General features: G+C 50.9%; 1 protein-coding gene across 2 annotated transcripts in view; it reads left to right on the plus strand.

Annotated features, from left to right (window-relative positions):
• The first annotated feature begins 648 nt into the window (after positions 1 to 648).
• The window catches only part of HIPK2 (homeodomain interacting protein kinase 2), a 137,741-nt gene continuing 120,207 nt past the window's right edge, over positions 649 to 18,182 (plus strand). For both annotated transcript variants that reach the window (XM_059845874.1, XM_059845875.1), the window contains exon 1: positions 649 to 897. In XM_059845874.1, coding sequence (XP_059701857.1) covers positions 879 to 897 — 19 coding nt within the window. In that variant the 5' untranslated portion in view covers positions 649 to 878. The remainder of the gene's footprint in view (positions 898 to 18,182) is intronic.

The following is an 18,182-nucleotide window of genomic DNA, read 5'->3' on the forward strand; positions in this document are numbered from 1 at the left end:
GCATGAGTACAAATTATATGATCCCCACAGCCAGTGAGTTGCAAAGCTTCAATCAGCTGCCTTTTTATTTTTTTCCTTTCCTCTCTTTTCTATAAAGAGGAGGGGGGGAAGACAGAAGTGTTTCACCAACTTCTGTTGACTGTTCCTTTTTTCTCCTGATTGAAATGTGTTGTTAAACAAGATCCCACATAATCTCAGCAGAGGGTTTCTCTCGCTCGCTCCCGCTCCTTCTGGGAAGCCGCGATCGGTGCCATCGGCGCTTGATTATTTGCAAACTCCCTTCGCTGCTTTTTTTTTTTTTTTCCTCCTTTTTTTTTCCTCCTCTCCGTCTCGGTCTCCGTCTCCCTCTCTCTCCCTCCGTTTCTCTCTCCCTTTCTCTCACCCCCGGTGCAACTTTTGCCGGCGCCCCGGTACACGCAGCCATGCCGCGCTGAGAGCGGGGGCACGGCGCCAGCCCCCCTCCTTCCCTCCCTCCCTCTCCTTTCCTCCCTCCCTCTCTCCTTCCCTCCCTCCCTCCCTCTCTCCCTCCCTCCCTCCCTCCCCAGCGCCGCCGTCCCGAGCCGGGGGGGCCCCGCCGCCCGCCGCCCCTGCCCGGCCCCGCGCCTCGCCCCGGCCCCGGCCCGGCCCGGCCCGGCCCGGCGCCGCCGCCCCCCGCCCGCTCGCCCGCCCGCCCCGGCCGCGTCGGAGGGCCGGCAGCGGGGCTGGATGTGCCCGGCTCCCCCCGCGCTGAGGTGGGCAGCGATGCAGAAGGCAGGCGGCAGCTTCGCCTCCGCCGAGAGACACCCGCTCAAGATGGCAGATGTGTGTTGAGTTTGGGGGGCTGCGATCTCGCGTCGTTCGTGGCGGCGTTGCCATGAATAACAGGCGTCCTTGCACCGATGGCCCCCATGTACGAAGGTAAGCCCCGGCCCGACCCGCCCCGCCGGCACCCCTGGCCCGGCCGCAGCGGGGGAGGGAGGGGGGAGTAGGGGGTCCCCCTGGCCCATGTTGCGGGGAGACGGCGGGGCACCATCGCCCTACCCGGCGCCCGGCGGGAGCGGGGCGAGTCGCGGGTCGCCCCCCGGCTCTGCCGGTCCCCAGCCCCGCGGTCCCGGGCGCTCGGTCCCCGGCGGGGGGCGGTGGGTGAAGTCCGTGCCGGTGCCGAGCAGAACAATGAGGTGGACGGAGCTTGCCTTGCGCCTCCGTGTGTGTGTGTGTCTGTGTGTGTGTGTGCCTGCTGCCTGCCCCTCGCCGCAGTTCGCATTCCCAGGACCGGCTACCCCTCTCCGTTCTCCGGTTTCCCAGGAGTTCGCCCCGCCGCGGCTCCTCTCCTCCGAGGCACGGGGACTCCGCCGGCAGCGGCGGCGGGGGACGGGGCTGCTGGAGCCTGCTGTCAGCTCCTCTGGCTTCTGCTTCACTCCAGCCCGGGTTGTGGCGAGAAGCCCAAGTACCCCAACTTAGTTTCTTTCAGGTTAAAAAATCACAATAATTATATATATATACGTTTAAATATGTGTGTGTGTGTATATACGGCTGCGTGTCTTAGATCGATGTGTAGTACAGGGTGTCTGTTCAAAAAGAAAAATTCAGAGATGTAACGAGGTTAATTTAAATCCCCTCGCGACGCATTTACCCTTCCCCGTCACCCCTCCCGGCTCGGCGCTGCCCGGGGAGCGTTACATAAAGCGGAGGGACATCCCCCGGCGGCCGCGCCATCCCGCCCCGGGGGCCGCTCGGTCCGTGGCGGCGGAGACCCGGGCGCGGAGGGGGCCGGGGGGGGCGGCACGGGGACACGGTACTTTCCTCCCCATGGCGAGGCCGCTAAAACTTATCTGAGGAGGAAATCGAGCCGGGGCTGCGGCGCCCGCGCGGAGGGCGCTCGGCGGGCGGTGTAAAGTTACCGGTGGCCCGCCGGGTTATTTCTGGGCAGACCCGGGCTCACCCGCTGTTCGGAGTCCGGACCCCGCCGGAGGCGGGCAGACAAAGAGGAGCATTTTCGTTAGCGCAGACAGCACGGCCGGCCCTCCCCGCGCTCGACGCGGCCGGGCTCGGGGCCGCCGGAGCGCGGGGACGGCGGGGAGCCGGGGCCCGCGGCGGTGCCGGGGCCGGTGCCGGCGGAGGGGCCGCGGCGGGCCCGGGGTGCCGGTCGAGGCCAGCCTGCGGCGGCGCCCTCTGGTGGCCGCATCGCACCGCCGAGCGGCCCCGGCCCCCGGCCGGGCAGCCCCCCCTCCGCTCCCCTCCCCGCGCCCGGGCCGCCCCCGGCGCCTCCCCGGCAGCGGGGCCCCGCCGCGGGTGGGGAGAGCCCGCCGCCGCCGTCGGCCCCCGCCGCGGCGCGGCGCGGAGCTCGCAGCCCGGGCGCGTACCTGCCCGGCCCCCGCCCGACGGCCCCCCGGGGCCGGGCCTGGCCCCCCCGCGGTATGACCGGGCCGGTGAGGCTCGGCCGGCATCGCACCGCCGGCCTCGGAGCCCCCCCAGCCCCTCCCGGGCGGACGCCGCCGGCCGGGGGGGGTCATATGGCGATCGCTCTGAAGTTCGCTCCTCGCCGGGCCGCATCCGGCGGCGGTGCGGGGCGGTGCGGTGCCCCTCGGAGAGCGGCGGCGGCCGGCGGGTCCGTAGCACCCGGGGCGGAGGGGCCGCGGGGCCTGCGGTCAGCCCGGCCGCGCTCCCCTCCCCGGCGCGCCGCAGTGGGCGAGCGCCGGCACGGCCGCCTCCCCGGAGCCGGGCAGGGCAGCGGAGGGGAGGGGAGGAAAGAGTAGAGGAGAAGAGGCCTCGGCCACTGCTGAGGCGAGCAGAGCGCCGGCTTCTTCCTGAGGAGGGGGCGGCGATGCTGCACCGGAGCGTGCGGTGGAAGTTTAGCGGTTCCTTAGAGCATCCTAACTTCAGCGGCGCCCCTGCTACTGCCTGACTGGAAAAAGAGAGCAGATGGGAAAAAATGCCCTGAAAGTGACCCGTAGAAACAAATTCCCAGCAGCAGATACGGACGGGTCTGCGGCCAGGCTCTGCAGCATGCCTTAAGCCTCAAAATAGGTGAATATCCTAAATGGCAGGAGCCGGAGATAGCGTAAAGGCTGATAGAAATTGTTTTATCTCTGTTGTGTTGCTGTGTGTTTGCGGGTTAAATTGCTGCTGAATGGCTTCGAGGGAGGTGGAGGAAGGGTTAATGATTGTTTTTCGCCTCCTGGTTGCCATGAGAGGTCCTTAGAATTCCCTGCAATATCGCAATGCATAGATAAAAACTTACTTATGGCAGAGGATGCAATTTCCTCCTTGGAGGGAGGCAAGGACTGCCATCCTCCCCTGCGAGCCTCACGTTTATGTGCATAAGCAGTTCGGTCTGTAGCCCTCCTCTGGAGCATCAGGTAGAGTCAGGGCACTGAGGAGAGCACAGGGACCGAGAGCTCGGGTCGGCGCTGCGACGGGCAGGCACAGCTCTGCTCCTGCCCTCGGCCGAGCCGTCTCGGGTGGCACACATGCACGCCCACCGCTACCACCGCAAGGCAGGCGAGGGGAGGTGAAACCGTATCCCCGCCGTACCGATTTCAGAACATAGGCTCTTTGACAGAAAAAGCACCCTGGGAGGAAATGTGACACCTCAAAGGCCTTATGAAGTGGTTCCAGTAGAAATTGAAGTGAGTGGTAACATAGAGCACATGCAGCCAGTCACCCAGCATTCTTGACGTGCAGGTGAGGGTGGTGTGTGCTTGTGCAGAGCAGCTGGCTTAAATACCATTTCTGGGAAGCAGAATGGTGCCTCACCTGATATTAATAGGCGAGGCATGATAAATAAGTGACTATCTGGTGTGAAATCCTCTCCCACACACACTGTGCCAGGAGAATTTTCCCATTTGTTTTAAAGAATTTGGAGGTTTTGCTCTTATTTTCTCCTCTCCTGGGTTTTTCCTCATCTTTTTTTTTTTAATTTTTTTTTCCTGGGTGGTGGAGAGCTTAGCAGTAAAATGAAGGACATAAAAATATAACAAGTGAAACAAAACAGAAGTAACACTGCTGTGCAATGTTTGACCTGGTTTTTAGTTTCATTTGTGAGCTGTACAAGGAAATGAGTGGAGTTTCAAAGCAGAGCTCATCAGCTGTAATCCTACATGGCCTCTGCTCCAGACCTGGGGCAAGTTAGTGGCTGCCATCCTTCTGAGTACCAGAGATGTGGCTTCATCAGGAGTGGCTGTACTGGCTTGGTACAGAGGAGCTGAAAGGCTCAAGCCAGGCAAGAATCTGATTCTCTGGACCCTCTTCTAGGCAGTGTTACTCTCACCTGGGCCTCTGCCTTGTGACGTTTCTTACTGTGCAGAGAACAGACCCAGGCTCTATGGTCCAGGGGAGACCCCAGTTTAAGAGGGGGGTTTGCCAGACAGCACAGGCTGTGGGTGGATTTTTGCCTGGGACGGGTGTCTCCAGTGATTTCCTTGGCATCTCGTACCAGGCATCCTTCACAGTTGTGTAAAGAGAGGTATTTATATGTATTAACCTTTATTTTCTAAACAGTGATTACCTCTGTTTTGGTTTTGTTCCTCTTCGCTTAGCTCCTTACTTATTCTTGACAACTTTGTTGCAATTCAGGGTGTATTTTTAGCAGCCACATCGGTAGTTTTCTATGTGGGTGGCTCATGGAATTAATCTGGGTAATATTTGTAAATTGCACCTCGCCACCGGTGCGGCTGCTGGAGCTGAGCACAGGCAGGGACCTGCCTGCACGCTATCCTTGTCACACAGGGGGCCGGGAGAGCCGGAAAATCTGACCCTGTACTCCTTGTGGATCAGATCCCATTTAATGCTAGAAACAGGCCAGCCCTGCTGGGTTTCGAATGCATCCTTAAATCTCACCAAAACACACAAAACTTGCTCATCAGGGAGATGGCCCCAGTGAGGTGGAGTAAAGGTCTTTACCCCAAAGTTCATGCAGGGAGATGATAACTCAGAGGCACTTCCTGTTTATGAAATAATAACCAGAGCTAAAGCTATGTCACTGCTGGGACTAAAAGCCTAAGTTTTTATTTGCTCAGGATATGGCTACAGCCAGGATAACAGGAAGCCCCCTCCAGTTAAAATTATTGTTCTTATCATGCTGCTGTGTCTACTGATTAAACAAGTTTGCTATGTAATGGGTGAAAAATGCTGTTTTATTTTCAGAAGGGGAAAAAGCATTGCTGGGACTAGGGGCTGGGGTGTGCAGACAAAGAGGCAAGCTCAGTTACTCACCACAGTCATCAGCCCTTGGACTCAGTGCAGTGCATTCCTCTTCCTGGCTGTTACAGGTGGGGAAGACTCAGTTGGCTTCAGCTGGACACCTCAGCTGGCCTGGGAAGTGAAATAATTTTCATTTTTCTGTCACTAGGTTTCCCCATTTGCTCAGTGGTTGTTATTTACTGCCCAATTTTACATTGTGCTGTGAGACCACTGGGTTTGGTTCCATCCAAACAGGATAAGATTTGCTTGTGCCTAATGTTCAGTGTAGGTTCTTCTCCTGATGGGGAACAGCCTAGAGACCTCCTTGATGCCTGTGAGGCTTTTGAACTTAAGCTCAGCCCTGGGAAGTTAGACTGTGTGTTTGGAGATAGGTAATGGACTTGGGTGGCTAAATTAATAAGGCCTGATTTTGGCCACATCACAGCAGTAGTGCATAAAAGCATGTGAATATTTGGTCAGGAGGACAGTTGGGAAGTCAAATCATGACAGGATTGGTGACCTGGGCCTGGAAGTAAATCCCTGTCCTGATTGTGGACCTCACCAAGTGGGTCCCAGGTGATGGTGTTAAAACTGTCCTGCCAGATGGTGAGGTCAAGGAAGGGCAGTCACCTTCTGCTCAGACCAGGCTGAGACACCAGTATGAGGCAGATGAGACAGCTTCTTCTAGCTGCAGGACTCAAGGCAACTGTGATAGTGCTGCCCATGGGCAAGACCCCTGAGAAGAGTTTGCAAAGGCATTCAGTGGTTGGCTTACAGCTGTTATGGTGTCCCCATCCCTGTGTCTGTAGTGAACAGGTAGGCTAAGAATGGCTTGCTGGGGTTTTTTTAAGGTTCGACGCTTTTCCTCTCTGATCCCAATTTAAGAAGATATTTTCAGGTCTTTGCCTAAATTTAAGCTCACAGACAGTGCTGCTGACTTCATTAGGATTGTTTACGTCTTTAAAGCTGGCTGCATGCTGGACTACCTTTCTGACTCATGGCCTCTGTAGCCTAATCACTCCATTTATAAAATGAGGTTGTTTCCTCACCCTTACTGGGGAATCTCTGCCCTCTGAATGTGAAATATTATTTATAGGTCTTTCTCTTACTTTTGGAAGGATAACTGGTCAATAACAAGTGAGAGTTAAACATTGTTTAGAGAAGGTTGTTTCTTGAGCTGTTTACATACCCTAATGTGGACCAAGGTAATTAACTGGAAGCTTTCTCTTTTGAAACTATTTCCCCTAGCAGTAGAGAATTCACCTTTTCTTTTGAAAATAAACACAGATGAAAATTTCATTCCAGACATGGCATTTGGCAATTTGTTTGTCATGGAGAAAGACTAGAGTCCTGTTATTGCTACCCCTCATATACAGCATGGAGTGCTCCTGATTACTGCCTCATTTGGCCATACCAGCAAACTGAGGTCCATCCTCAGGAAAGCACAAGTGCCTCTATTTTGGGACCACTCCTGAATTCAGGTAGCCTTCAGAATCAGGTAATTTTGATGGCAAAACCACTTCTACTAAGACTTGCCCACGCATGTGAGTGGAGGAGCAGCCTCTGTCTCTGTAGGCTAGCAAAGGCATTTCCACATCTCAAAAGACCTGGGAAAATCCACAGTCAGGACTGAATTAAAAAGCTGTCTGTGCCATTAGGATTTGTTTATCGAATGGAAGTAACAAAAAGCTGTAACAGTGTGTATTTATACAATGCTGTATATGTTCCAGGTGCTGTATAAAGAGTGACTGTCTGATCAGGTCACTGACAGAAAGGTGCCAAATAACAGTCTTTTGCTTACTCACAGGACATGTGCAGAATAGCCAAAGGGAAGCATCTTCAAGAAGCGAACCCCTTGAGCTGCTCCTGAGCTAGATTCTGATCCAGATCAGCAGCAGTGTCAGTGAAACCCAGGGAGCTACACGAGGGAAAGCAGGGTCTGCATGTGATGAACATTAGCCTGTCTGTGTCATGTTCTGGAGCGAGAGGGAGTTTTGTGCTGGGTGAAGGATGCCATAGTTTGCTCCCTTGGTTTTCTTCAGCATCACCACTGAGTGGGACATACATTTGGAGAAGGTGAAGCTCACTCTATTTACACATTGTTCTCTGTCCTGCTCACCTTCCAGGGCCTGTGCTGACGTCTGTCTCTGGAAGGACAAAATAAGAGCAGTCACATCCAGCTCCTTCCCTGAGAAGTGGGAAAGGTTATCCCACAAGGCCTTGGTATTTGCCAGAGATACTTGGGAAGCCATGAAGGGCAGCTGCCTTCTCTGTTCTTTATAGATTTCAATCCATAAAAGTGCTAGCAAGACCTGGAACAGTGGTGTTACCTGGCAGAACCCTGCAGGCTAACATCTTTGGTCCTGAAGGCTGACAGGTTAGGCTCTGGACTATGCTGAAATGCCAAAGAAACTTACTTCTCACCAAAATCATGGGAAATGGGCAAAGGAAAGATTTTAGAAAGTGTTTTAAAGCAGAATATCAAATGACTGTCCAGCATGTTCTTTAACAGGCTTGCCCAGCATATTCCCCATGTATGGACAGTCCACAGCATGTCCAGGCTGTCATCGTTGCCCTTTGCTTTGTCACTTCAAAGATTTTACCCCCTCTGTAACACCTCTCTGCTTTGCTTGCTCTGATTCATTGTCCTTTTAACTGTGGGTGTAGGAAAACTATTCCTTTGTCTTTGTCATGTCCCTCCTTTGTGTTCCCTAGGCTAAATCGTATCTTGAACACATTCTCCAGCTCTTTCTCTTGTATCTTTTCCCCTTCAGCTCTGACCATTCTCCTGGTTCTTTGTGCTCTCTTCAGCTGGTCCATCTCTCTCTTGAATGGCACTGCTAGAGCACAGTGCTGTAGTTGGGTCCTGTGCTGGCCAAGGAGAGCAGAAGTGTTCCTTTGTGTCTCTTACAGTCAGCGTTCCTATTTGGTTTAACTTCTGCATCATAACATTGTTCATCTCTGTGCACCTTGTGGTGTTCTGTGGCTCACAGATCCTGTCCAAGAAGTCTGATGCCTCATGAACCATTTTCTATCCTGTATGTGTGGAGGTAGATAATCCTGCCTAAGTGTGTGATTTTTGATCTGTCCCATTTGAATGTCATCCTGTACCCTTCAATTTGTCGTGATTGTTTTGAATTATCTAATTCCCCTGATTTTGAAATCCTGCTTCATGTCACCTGCCAATTAGAAAAGCACAGTCTCTGCTTCTTCACCACTGTAAGCTTTGTTGTCAATTCTGCAGTCCGAAATATAAAGTACAAAAAAGAAGAAATGGTTTCATGTAACCCAGAAAGAGAACACTGCCCACAAAATATAAAAGAAACTGGAAAACACACACAACACTTGGCAATGTTTTCATACCTATTCTTTTACTCTACTTTGGTGCTTTTAAGGTGTTCCTAATAACAGTTGTATTTGCTGTGCCAAGCAAAAGCAGAACCTTACTGTACTAGGCATGACATTGACACGAAGGGGTAGATAGTTACCACCCCAAGGTTTGCATTTCATATAGATGCAGACACAGGAGGGTGCATCATACAAATTGCTGGGACGCTTTCAGGAGAGGAAATCAGAATGTGTGGGTTTTCCACAACATTTGTGACAGAGGTTGCTCTGGGAAAGGAAAGGGTGGGCTGAAAATTGAGAAGGAGTAAGTCAGTAGGTCAGGAAATGGAGGAGAGAGACATGTGGGGAACAAAGATGAGGGCAAGTGACTGTAACAGAATAGAGGGGGATGATCCCTGGGATCTTCAGGGGCTGAGGCGGTCACAGCCAAGGCTGGCAGGAATGGAACATTGAGTGAAATGCTGAAGATCCCATCTTGGACTGTTTCTGCAGTTGCCCTTACTGACTTCAGTCTCTCCCACTCTCTTCAGACTTCAGTTTCTCCCAGTTTTTTTTCCCTGGAGTTGTCATCTTTGGAAAGAAGGTGAGTGAGGACAGGTGACACTACCTATATCCTAATGCTCACAGGCAGAACAGAGAGTCTGTCTGGGGATTCATCTGGAGCTGACACCAGAGGCAAAACTGATGCTGTGGCGTTCGCTTTAAATCTCTGATCTCGCTCACCATGCTCAGGAAACTCTGATGGGACAGAGATTATCTGAAACACCAGCACTTTTCATTGATCTGAGATCCTTGTGATTTCCTCCTCCTCTGCCATTGCTCTTCCCATGACAATGGTGTCTATGCAGGACAAATCTGATGTGCCATCCTCCTTCCTCCAAAATTCATGTTGAATTTTCCCTCAGCCTGTACATGATGTATTTAAGGACATGTGTGACTGCCCCATCCTCTCTGTCATCATGTCTGCTCTACTCTTACCATCAGTCAGGGGGGCCAAAAAAAGTTATGAGCATGAAGACCCAGTCATCAGCACCTGAGCTCTTGGGTCAGAACCACATGTGCATCCTCCTGCACATGGGTGTGCATGGCCTGGAGGCTGGGCACATCTCAAGCATGTGAGGCTCAGCACTCTGTTCTCTCAAGTAGCATGTCAGGGATGTCAGTATGTTTGGCAGTGAGTCTGTAAGGTTGTGGTCTTTCTCTTGGGTGAAGAGAGCAAGAAGAGCTCTTTTTTTGCTTATAGTTTAGGGTGAGGTTGTTTGTTTGCTACTGGATGTGATCCAGTGGATTCAGTATGTCCTTGCACAGAGAGGAAGCAGCAGAGAAGAAGCAGTCTAGGAGGTTCCTGAAGTGTGTGGAAGATAACTTCCTGACACAGCTGGTGGGTGAGCTGCCAAAGGAAGGCTCCCTGCTGGGCCTGTGTTATGTAAACAGAGAAGGACTTGTGGGTGATGTGGTGTTTGGAGGCCGTTTCGGGTACAGAGGCTGGTTTTCAATGCTCAAGAAGTGAGGAAGGGGCTCAGCAGAAGGGCTACCTTGGACTTCTGAGCAGGGCAAGCTCTGGCCTCTTTAGGAGACGGAATGATAGAGTCCCTTGGGACAGACCTGAGTGACAAAGGAGTCCGGGAAGGCTGGATGTTCTCAAAGAAACAAATCTTAAAGGCACAGGAGCACTGACAGAAAGGCATTGAAGTGCTGGTGCATGTCCAGAGAAGGGCAGCAAAGTTGCTGAAGGATCTTCTGTGCAAGACTTAGGAGGAGCAGCTGAGAAAGATGGGTTTGTTTAGCATGCAGAAAAGGAGGCTCAGGGGAGACCTCATCTTTCTCTACCACCACCTGAAAGGAGGTTGTAATGAGGTGGGGGGCAGTCTCTTTCCACAGGTAACAAGTGACAGGACAAGAGGAAACGGCCTCAAGTTGTACCAGGGAAAATAGAGATTGGATGTTATGAAAAATTTCCTTATGGAAAGGGTTTGTCAAGCACTGGAACAGGCTGCCCAGGGAAGTGGTGATATTTAAAAATCTCTGGAGTATTTAAAAGATGTAAAGATGTGGTTCTAGGGGACACAGTTAGTTGTGCACTTGGCAGTGTTTGGTTAACTGTTGGTCTCATTATCTTAGAGGTCATTTTCAACCTAAGGAATTTTATGGTTCTGTTTATTTTTGCTTGAGGACATGAGGTTTTTTTCTAGTTACAGGTTGTAGAGGCATACATAGGATAGGGAATAGCCAGCAAGCTCCCTAACTACTGGCTGCATTGATGGGGTGTTCACTTCAGGAGGGAATGTTACAGCAGATGTGGGGCTGCTTGGTGGAGACTTGGACTCTAGCAGCAATACTCAGAGAATATCCAGTCCCAGAAAACTTGCTGAATATTTCAAAGTTTGTTTTTTTCAGGAAGGTCCTTTAGCTTGCCCAGAGTATTTTTACTTCTAGGCAAAATTTGTAAGCATTCTTTATTTTTAAAGTGTGGTTTATATTCTGCTCTTGTCTGCAACAACGCCATCACATCAATGTATTTATCTTTTCCTTGTTAACACTTACCATTCCTGGAACATCTCCTGCTCAGCAGCTGTTTGTAGGTGGTTTTTTTTTTTTTTCCTTTCCCATCATCTTGTACCTTTCCTTCCTGTTCAAGGCATCTATAAACCTCTTGTAGTGACATCATAGCTGTTTCCATAGCAACAGATTATGATACTAGAACAGAGGATAATATCAAACAGGAGGAGGAAGAGATAAATTATGGTGTTTGTGTGCATGTGTCTGAGGGCTTGATTATATTCCTACATCTCTTCCAAGGATGTTGTCTGTCTAGCTTCTTCTCTGTTTATCTTACATGCCTTTTAAAGGTTAGGAAAATGTGAAGGAAAAAAAGATCTGGAGGTCAGAACAATGCAGATGCATATTTTTGATGGTCTCTGTGTAAACCTAGTAGGCTGAGATTTATTTTTTTACCTCTGATAGCTCTCCTCTGTCTCCTGAGAGTAGTCTGGAGAAAACTTAGAGGCACAACAATCCCCTGGTATGGCTCCACTTTTACTTTAATTACCAATTATTCATAGCTACTAGCAGCTGGGATCCGAAGTCAAGGATCTCTGTGCTGCAGATTTTCCACAAAATGGACAATTGTGACATGGCATTGCCCCAGAGAACACACAAATGTGTTTGAGAAGGGATGTGACAGGTGCTCAAATCAGCCAGAGGTGCCATGGGGAGAAGAGGGACAAGCACCCAGAGGGACTGTGATCTCTAGACTGTTTCACCCTGCCCAGAGAGTGGTCTGAGCCTCATCCCAGGGTTAGCTTTTCACAGTAGTGTTTGTGGAAGAGCTGTGCCAGGATGGGTTGTGGGCTGGTTTTTGACCATCTGTGTGGTTCTCCCATGGCTTTGGGCTATCCCTCTGTCAGGAGCTGACAGCAGCAGGATTGCAGAAGGGTGAGTGCCCACATTGCTCCATATGTATGATGGCAGGAAGGCTGTTTGCTTAAAGCAATAGGCTCGAGGAGAAAGTCCAGCTAAAATACATGGTATTTTATTTTCTCCTAGGCAGCATTTAGTGTTGACAAATTCCACATAGATTGGCAAGGATTTTCAGCAGGTCTCTGGTTTACCTCCAAACAGTGTTAATTTCCAGCCATCATTGCTACTTTCCTGTTTAGATGTTAGACTTCAAAAGCCGGAGAAAAAAATTCCAAGAAAACCGTCTTTGATATCCTCATAGCTCTGTGTGTGTGTGTGCAACCTTTAATCTTCCTCTTGTGGCAGAATTTCTGGGGAGTTAAATAGCCATTACTAGTCCTTAAAATACCTGGAGTAGAGTTATCTCTAACTGGAAAATCTCTGGTGACACACTTGAGCTCCTTAACACTGACAAACAGAACTGATCCCACCTTGAGGCACAGTGGTGCCCCAGGGAGGAGAGAAATGGAGGGATCTGAGCACAGCAGTGCCAGGTGATGTGTCAGCTTACCTTGGCAATCCAGCTGGCTGGGCAGTGTGTGATGGTGTTCTCTTCATTATGGGAATTCACCACACAATGAGCCCCAGGTCAGCAGAGGAGCAGTGCTGGGATGAGGTGATCCTGCAGCTCCCTAAGTGTCAGTGCACAGGACTGGTAGCAGGGCAGGCTGCTGGTGTGCTTGCTGGTGATGCAGAGTGAAGTTTTTGGTCGAGCTTAGTGTTGCCAGGATGGAGAGAAGGTGGCAGATCACACGAATTGCCTGAGTCACTCAAACTCTGCAAGGCCATCTGGAGTTAGAGCTGTACAGAAGGCATGAGAGCACACAAGACCTTGGCAGGAATTAGTAGTTAAGTCACCTTAATGGAAGCTTACTGGGAGCCAGTAGAGACCACAGAGGGCTGGTTGGGTGTGCTTCCCCTGCAAGCACCCACATGGCACACTAGGCCCAGCTTCAGAACAGGCTGACATTGTCCTGGGGGGAGCACACTGCCACAATCAGGCCTCATGGTGACGGAGGTTAGGGAAGTGGCAACAAGGTCCTTTGTGCAGAGATGAGAAATCACAACCTTTTCTGTGAAACCAAGTTAAAACAAAAAGACAGCTCTTGGCTACAGCCAGTTTGTGGATAGCATGGACAAACCAAAGACCTCATAAATCCTCCAAGTCTACAGAGAAACTGGGGATCACGTGTTTTCATGGCTACAATAAAAAAATTTCTTCATCTCTTCTAGCACAATCAGTGGCACCACCAGAAACCTGCCTTCCCCACATAACTCCTGCTCTTCATTCTTTCAGCAGCAGAATACGTGTGTATTTAGCAAGTGGAGATAAGAAACAGGTTGCAACCCCCATTTTAAAATAGCTGTGCCGCCTGGAAAGGACAGGTGAGACCCAGACACAAGCATATCCCATTGATGATGACAGTACTCCTCTCGCAGTGTCATTTTCCTGTCGCTTATCTGAGGCTGAGAGCACCTGTGCAATGAAAGTGCGCCTTGCAAAAGTCTGTGCTGCCTGAGAGCACGTGCGAGTCAGAAGGGACAGCAGGTGCTGTTCTTGAGCAGTGTATGTGAAAGCACAGGTGGAAGAATGTCTGTGTGTGTGTGGGACTCCTTCCATGTGTGTAGGCACCTCTAGGAGTGTACACAGGTGTTTGGTGTGGCTTCATCCCCTTTATCTACAGGAGACAGCATGGGCCTGATTCTCCTTAGCGCTGTTACACCACTTTTCTAACAAACTGTATTTGTAGCAGGGCTCTTTTCTGCTGCAGTGAATGAAGAAGGGAGATTTATTATAAATATAAATTAGGCTTTGTGTGTGTTTGTGAGCTGTCACAGCCTGTGCAGGAGAAAATATAAACAAGGTGAATGCAGGGTGTTTATGTGGAGCGATGCTGTGGCAGAGTATGTGTTGGCAGGAGTGCTGTCTGCAGTCTCTGCATAAGGGCTTGTGTTGCCAGTGAGTGTGGAACACTGTAAATCACAGTGTGTTCAGGAGGGGACACTGCCACTGTGCCTGTAAAAGGCCAGAAGAGATTTTTTTTCCAAGCAATGTGACTTTTCAGGCTGAACAAAAGGGTTACTAGAAATTCAAGCTTGAGAAAAATATTGTTCCAGACATTCTGACAGAGGATGATCTGTAACCCACATCCACCAGCTCATCTCTATCCTGATACAGAACAGCTGCATGGAAGGCATCTTTGATGCATCTTCTCCCAGTGCCAGGTTTTGGTGGCCCAACTGGATGAGTTCTTGGATATGTCTTCAGCTCTGCTACTGCGTCTCAGGTCTATCTCTGTATCCTCACTTATCTGAGACTTCAGGCAGTGGTGGGATGTAACTGGGGTCTGTATGCAAGTACAGTATCCCCTGAGGAATCTATCCCTTCAGATGTGTTTACTGAATCACTTACAATGTATCTAATGTAGGTGAGATTACCTCAGTAAAGGAGCTGTATCTTCTCCAGTATCTCTGCCGGTGGGCACCCGAATCCTGGCTTTGTGCATGCTTAACCATGAACTCAAGATATACAGAGTGTGGAGTTCCCCTCTTCAGGACTAGGCTTGGCTTAAAAGTTTTTTCTTGTTCCTCTAAAATCACTGCTGTTTCCCGGAGGAGCACTTGAGTCATTACCAATCCTTGCATTTCCTCTCAGCCAGGAAGGTTGAAGGGGTTTCAGGAAGAGGATGCTTTACGAGGAGACGTCTGCTTTCCCTTGCCATGCCCTGTTGCAAACAGACACAGAGACTCCTGCCAAAAAGCTGCTGCCTGTAGGAAATAAAGTGCAAGGGGAAAAAGAAGATGGGATGTGAGTGAATGGCAGGAGAGGGCCTGATTTCAGGTGGGGATGCCTGATGCTTTTCATACCATGTACAATAAAGCAGATGCTTGTGGCAGCACTGATGGTGAGCTTGGAAGTGTGTTTCCTAGCCACAGTTGTTACATGGCATCACTGGAGCAAGTTGCAGGTCATAGTTTTTCACGTTTTTCCCTTTGTTGTGGTTGGTTCTCCTGTCCTTCTTGCCTTCTTGTTATTGCAGGGCTTGTGAAGGGGATGAGGCTCTTATTCTCCTGGTGTGTTTTGTGTCCTTTCTCCTGTTCCTGGCAGCTTCTTCCCCTGTGCCACCCCCTCCCCAGCCCAGCCCTGTCATATTCAGGTGTCCTTGCTGAAGGTGACCAGCCCCCCTGAGGTGTTCATGGCCGTGCCCTGTATTGAGAACATGCTGACTTCATGTGGGAACTCAGTGCTGCATGTCAGGCATCCCAACCCATGGGCTGGAGGGGTGGGGACTCTGTGGTCACTCTGGGGCTCAAGGGGAGCTATGGGGGGCCAACAGAGATGTGGAGGAAGAAGAGCACAGGCTTGATCACAGAAGTAAAACATTCTGTGGTTACCACAAAATGCTTGCTGAAAAGATGGATACTGGGAGTTATTTGGCTAGCTGAGGCAAGGGAAGCAGAAGCCTATCCTGAAAATCTCAACTCTCCTGTTTTACCCTCCAGGGACATGGGAAGGGATGCAGGAATCAAGGTGATCCCCATCCCCTACCATGGGTGTCTGGGTGGATGGACTGCCTGCCAGGCTGCCTGCAGGACACTCATCCCCTTTTCAGTGGGAAGTGGCAACCCAGAAGCACATGAGAGCTGTGGAATCCAACCCTGTGTTGGGACAGGCTGCACTTAAGCCCCGTGTAAGCCCTAATTTGAAGGCTTAAAGGGAGCTGAAGTGTGACACTGAGGGCTGTGTCTGAGCTTCACCCTTCCTGAGCCACAACAGCCTATCAGGAGGGGAACCAAGGGGCAGGACAGCCTCTGCCTTCCCAGCTGGACCAGGAAACTTGGTTCCAGCAGAAGTGTTGGATTTGGTTGGGTTTTAAACTGTAAATGTGATAAACCGTGGCTGGCAGTTCTGAATGCTGTGGCTTGCACTGTATGCCCAAAGAAGCTGTTGCAGTAACAGGCCTGTTCTGGCAGTCCAGCAGGTCTGCATCTGTCTAGGTGTGTTTATCCCTATAGTTCTGCCCCTGATAACTGCTTTTCATTACTCCAGCCTTGTTACTGCTTCTCTCTGGAGGCTGGTAGCAGGTAGCAGCACCCCTGTGCCTGGCTCCTAAAGGCCACATAGCCACTGTGGTGGTCCTCTGTCACAGTAGCCCCCCCCGCCCTTTCCCTCTCATGATTGTGCCCTTCTCCTCACACTTGCTGTCTGCAAAGGGACCCCTGCTGGGGTGGGTGAGCTGCCCAGCACAAGGTTAGTCACAGCAGGCTGATGAGGCTCGCTGTTTCATCCTTTTTGATTTGCAGCTATGGTGCTTGTTTATTTATTTGTGCCAAGTATTGTTGCTTTCATTTAGAATCACTTCAGCAAGACATGTCTTCATTTATTTCGGAGTCTGGTCACTGCTCATAGCACAGCCAGAGTTTAAGAAAGCCACAGAGTGTTCAATGCTACACATGGGCTTGGAGGGGGATTTTGACAAGGGGCAGATCTGTGTCCATATAGTTCCTAAAGGTGGTGGCCCCCAGCATCATGCCTGCTGTATTGCTGGGAAGCACAAATGTGCATCTGTGTGCCCAGACAGAGCCGTGTCTGCACGTGTCCCTGGGAGTGTCTTGTGACACAGTGCCCACCCTCCTCTCCCAGCCGCAGCTGTGGGACTTTGGCCAGTACACCAGAGAAAATATCACTGGTGTTTTTCAACCTTTACAAGAACACAGATTGTTTTTAAGTCAAAGCTAAGACTGTAGCACTTGCTGGAGGCTGGAAGGTAACTGTAAATCCTGGGTCTCATTTGCACAAACACATTTGGTTCCAATCCTTAAGGGCATTTTTCCTTCCTCTGCTTATGCCTGTGTTTCAGAGACATGTAAATTTTGTTTGGATTTGTTTTTTTCAAAACACTGCAAAATGTGGGAGGGGGGCTTTTAAATTACATTTGGCACAGAAGGGATAAGGAGTATTCTGGATGCTCCACTGGGTAGAAGTCTGTGGATGGTTGTCATTTAGGCTCAGTCAGTGGGAAATGCTGAGGAGACTGGATACACCAGGAGAGTAGAAGCGATATTTGCAGTCACTTACTTGTAAGTCTGCTGCTCAGATCAGACCTCTCAGCTTTCTTCTGGCCCAGCATATGAGACCCCACACAATGGGTCTTGTTTCAGGTGTGAACCTTATGTGCAGGGTCATTAGATGGATAAGTGTCCTGTCATGTGAAGGGGTACAGGCTCTGTCGCAAGGTTGCCACAGGAGTGGCAGGTGACACTGGCCAGTCCAGGGCAGAGACTTGCAAGATGCCCCTGCTGCTAAAGGGGGTCCACAAGGTGTCAAGGTCCGTGGAGTGAAGAAAAGGGGCGTGATTTATGCCCTGAAGAACTTGGAGGTACAGATCTACTAAGAGCTCAGGAGGAGGCAGCATGGCAGTGATTGCTGGCTTTGCTAGGGGTCACCAGTGATGGCACGTTTGAAGGCCTTACCCCCTAGCAAAGGTTTTGTTCACATTTTCTGGCTGCTTACCAGATCTCAAAATTGTTTAAAAGAGCAACAAACCAGCTAAGACAGCCTGCAAGGTGAGGATGAGGCTGGGCTACCCTGCTGTGCTTCCCTCTGGGAAGGCAGGAGTACCGTGCTGGCAGGGGTGTGTGGTGGGAGCTCTGCACCAACATGGGTCATTGCGTGTGTGCTTCATGCTCTATTTCCAGAACTGCCAGCTCGGTGTCTCTCACCTGCACTGGCTCCCCAGGAGGAAAGAGCCAAAGGAGAGTTGGTGGCTTGTCTACACAGAGCCTGGCTGCTGTAGGAACCACCCCAGCCTGCTGTGACTGTTGGCAGAGAAGAGGGAGAGGTTTGTGTCCTCTCCCACCTTTTAGCCAGAAGGAATGCATGTGCCTGGGGGCTTCTGCATGCTCTCTTGCCATGCTGATGGGTTTCACGACACGACTTTTAGCACCTGAGGATAGGTGTGAAAAGGGAGGAGGTAGAGAAGTAGGAGGTGGAGGTGGTGTGAGTTAATACAAGACCCAGTGGGAAGCAGCAGCAGGCAGTATTATTTCTCTGGTTTGAGCCAAAACTTTCTCTCTCTCTCTCTCTCACACTCATTAAATTACAACTAATGCAAGTAGCATTGTGAAGGAGGAATTTGGGAACTGTCGTTCATCATCCAGTCGTTTGTAACGAATGTGCTGCTCAGTGCCATAGCCCATAGCCTTGCTGAGAA

The sequence above is a fragment of the Haemorhous mexicanus genome, chromosome 5 (genome assembly GCF_027477595.1).
Source record: "Haemorhous mexicanus isolate bHaeMex1 chromosome 5, bHaeMex1.pri, whole genome shotgun sequence".
NCBI classification, from domain to species: Eukaryota; Metazoa; Chordata; class Aves; order Passeriformes; family Fringillidae; genus Haemorhous; species Haemorhous mexicanus.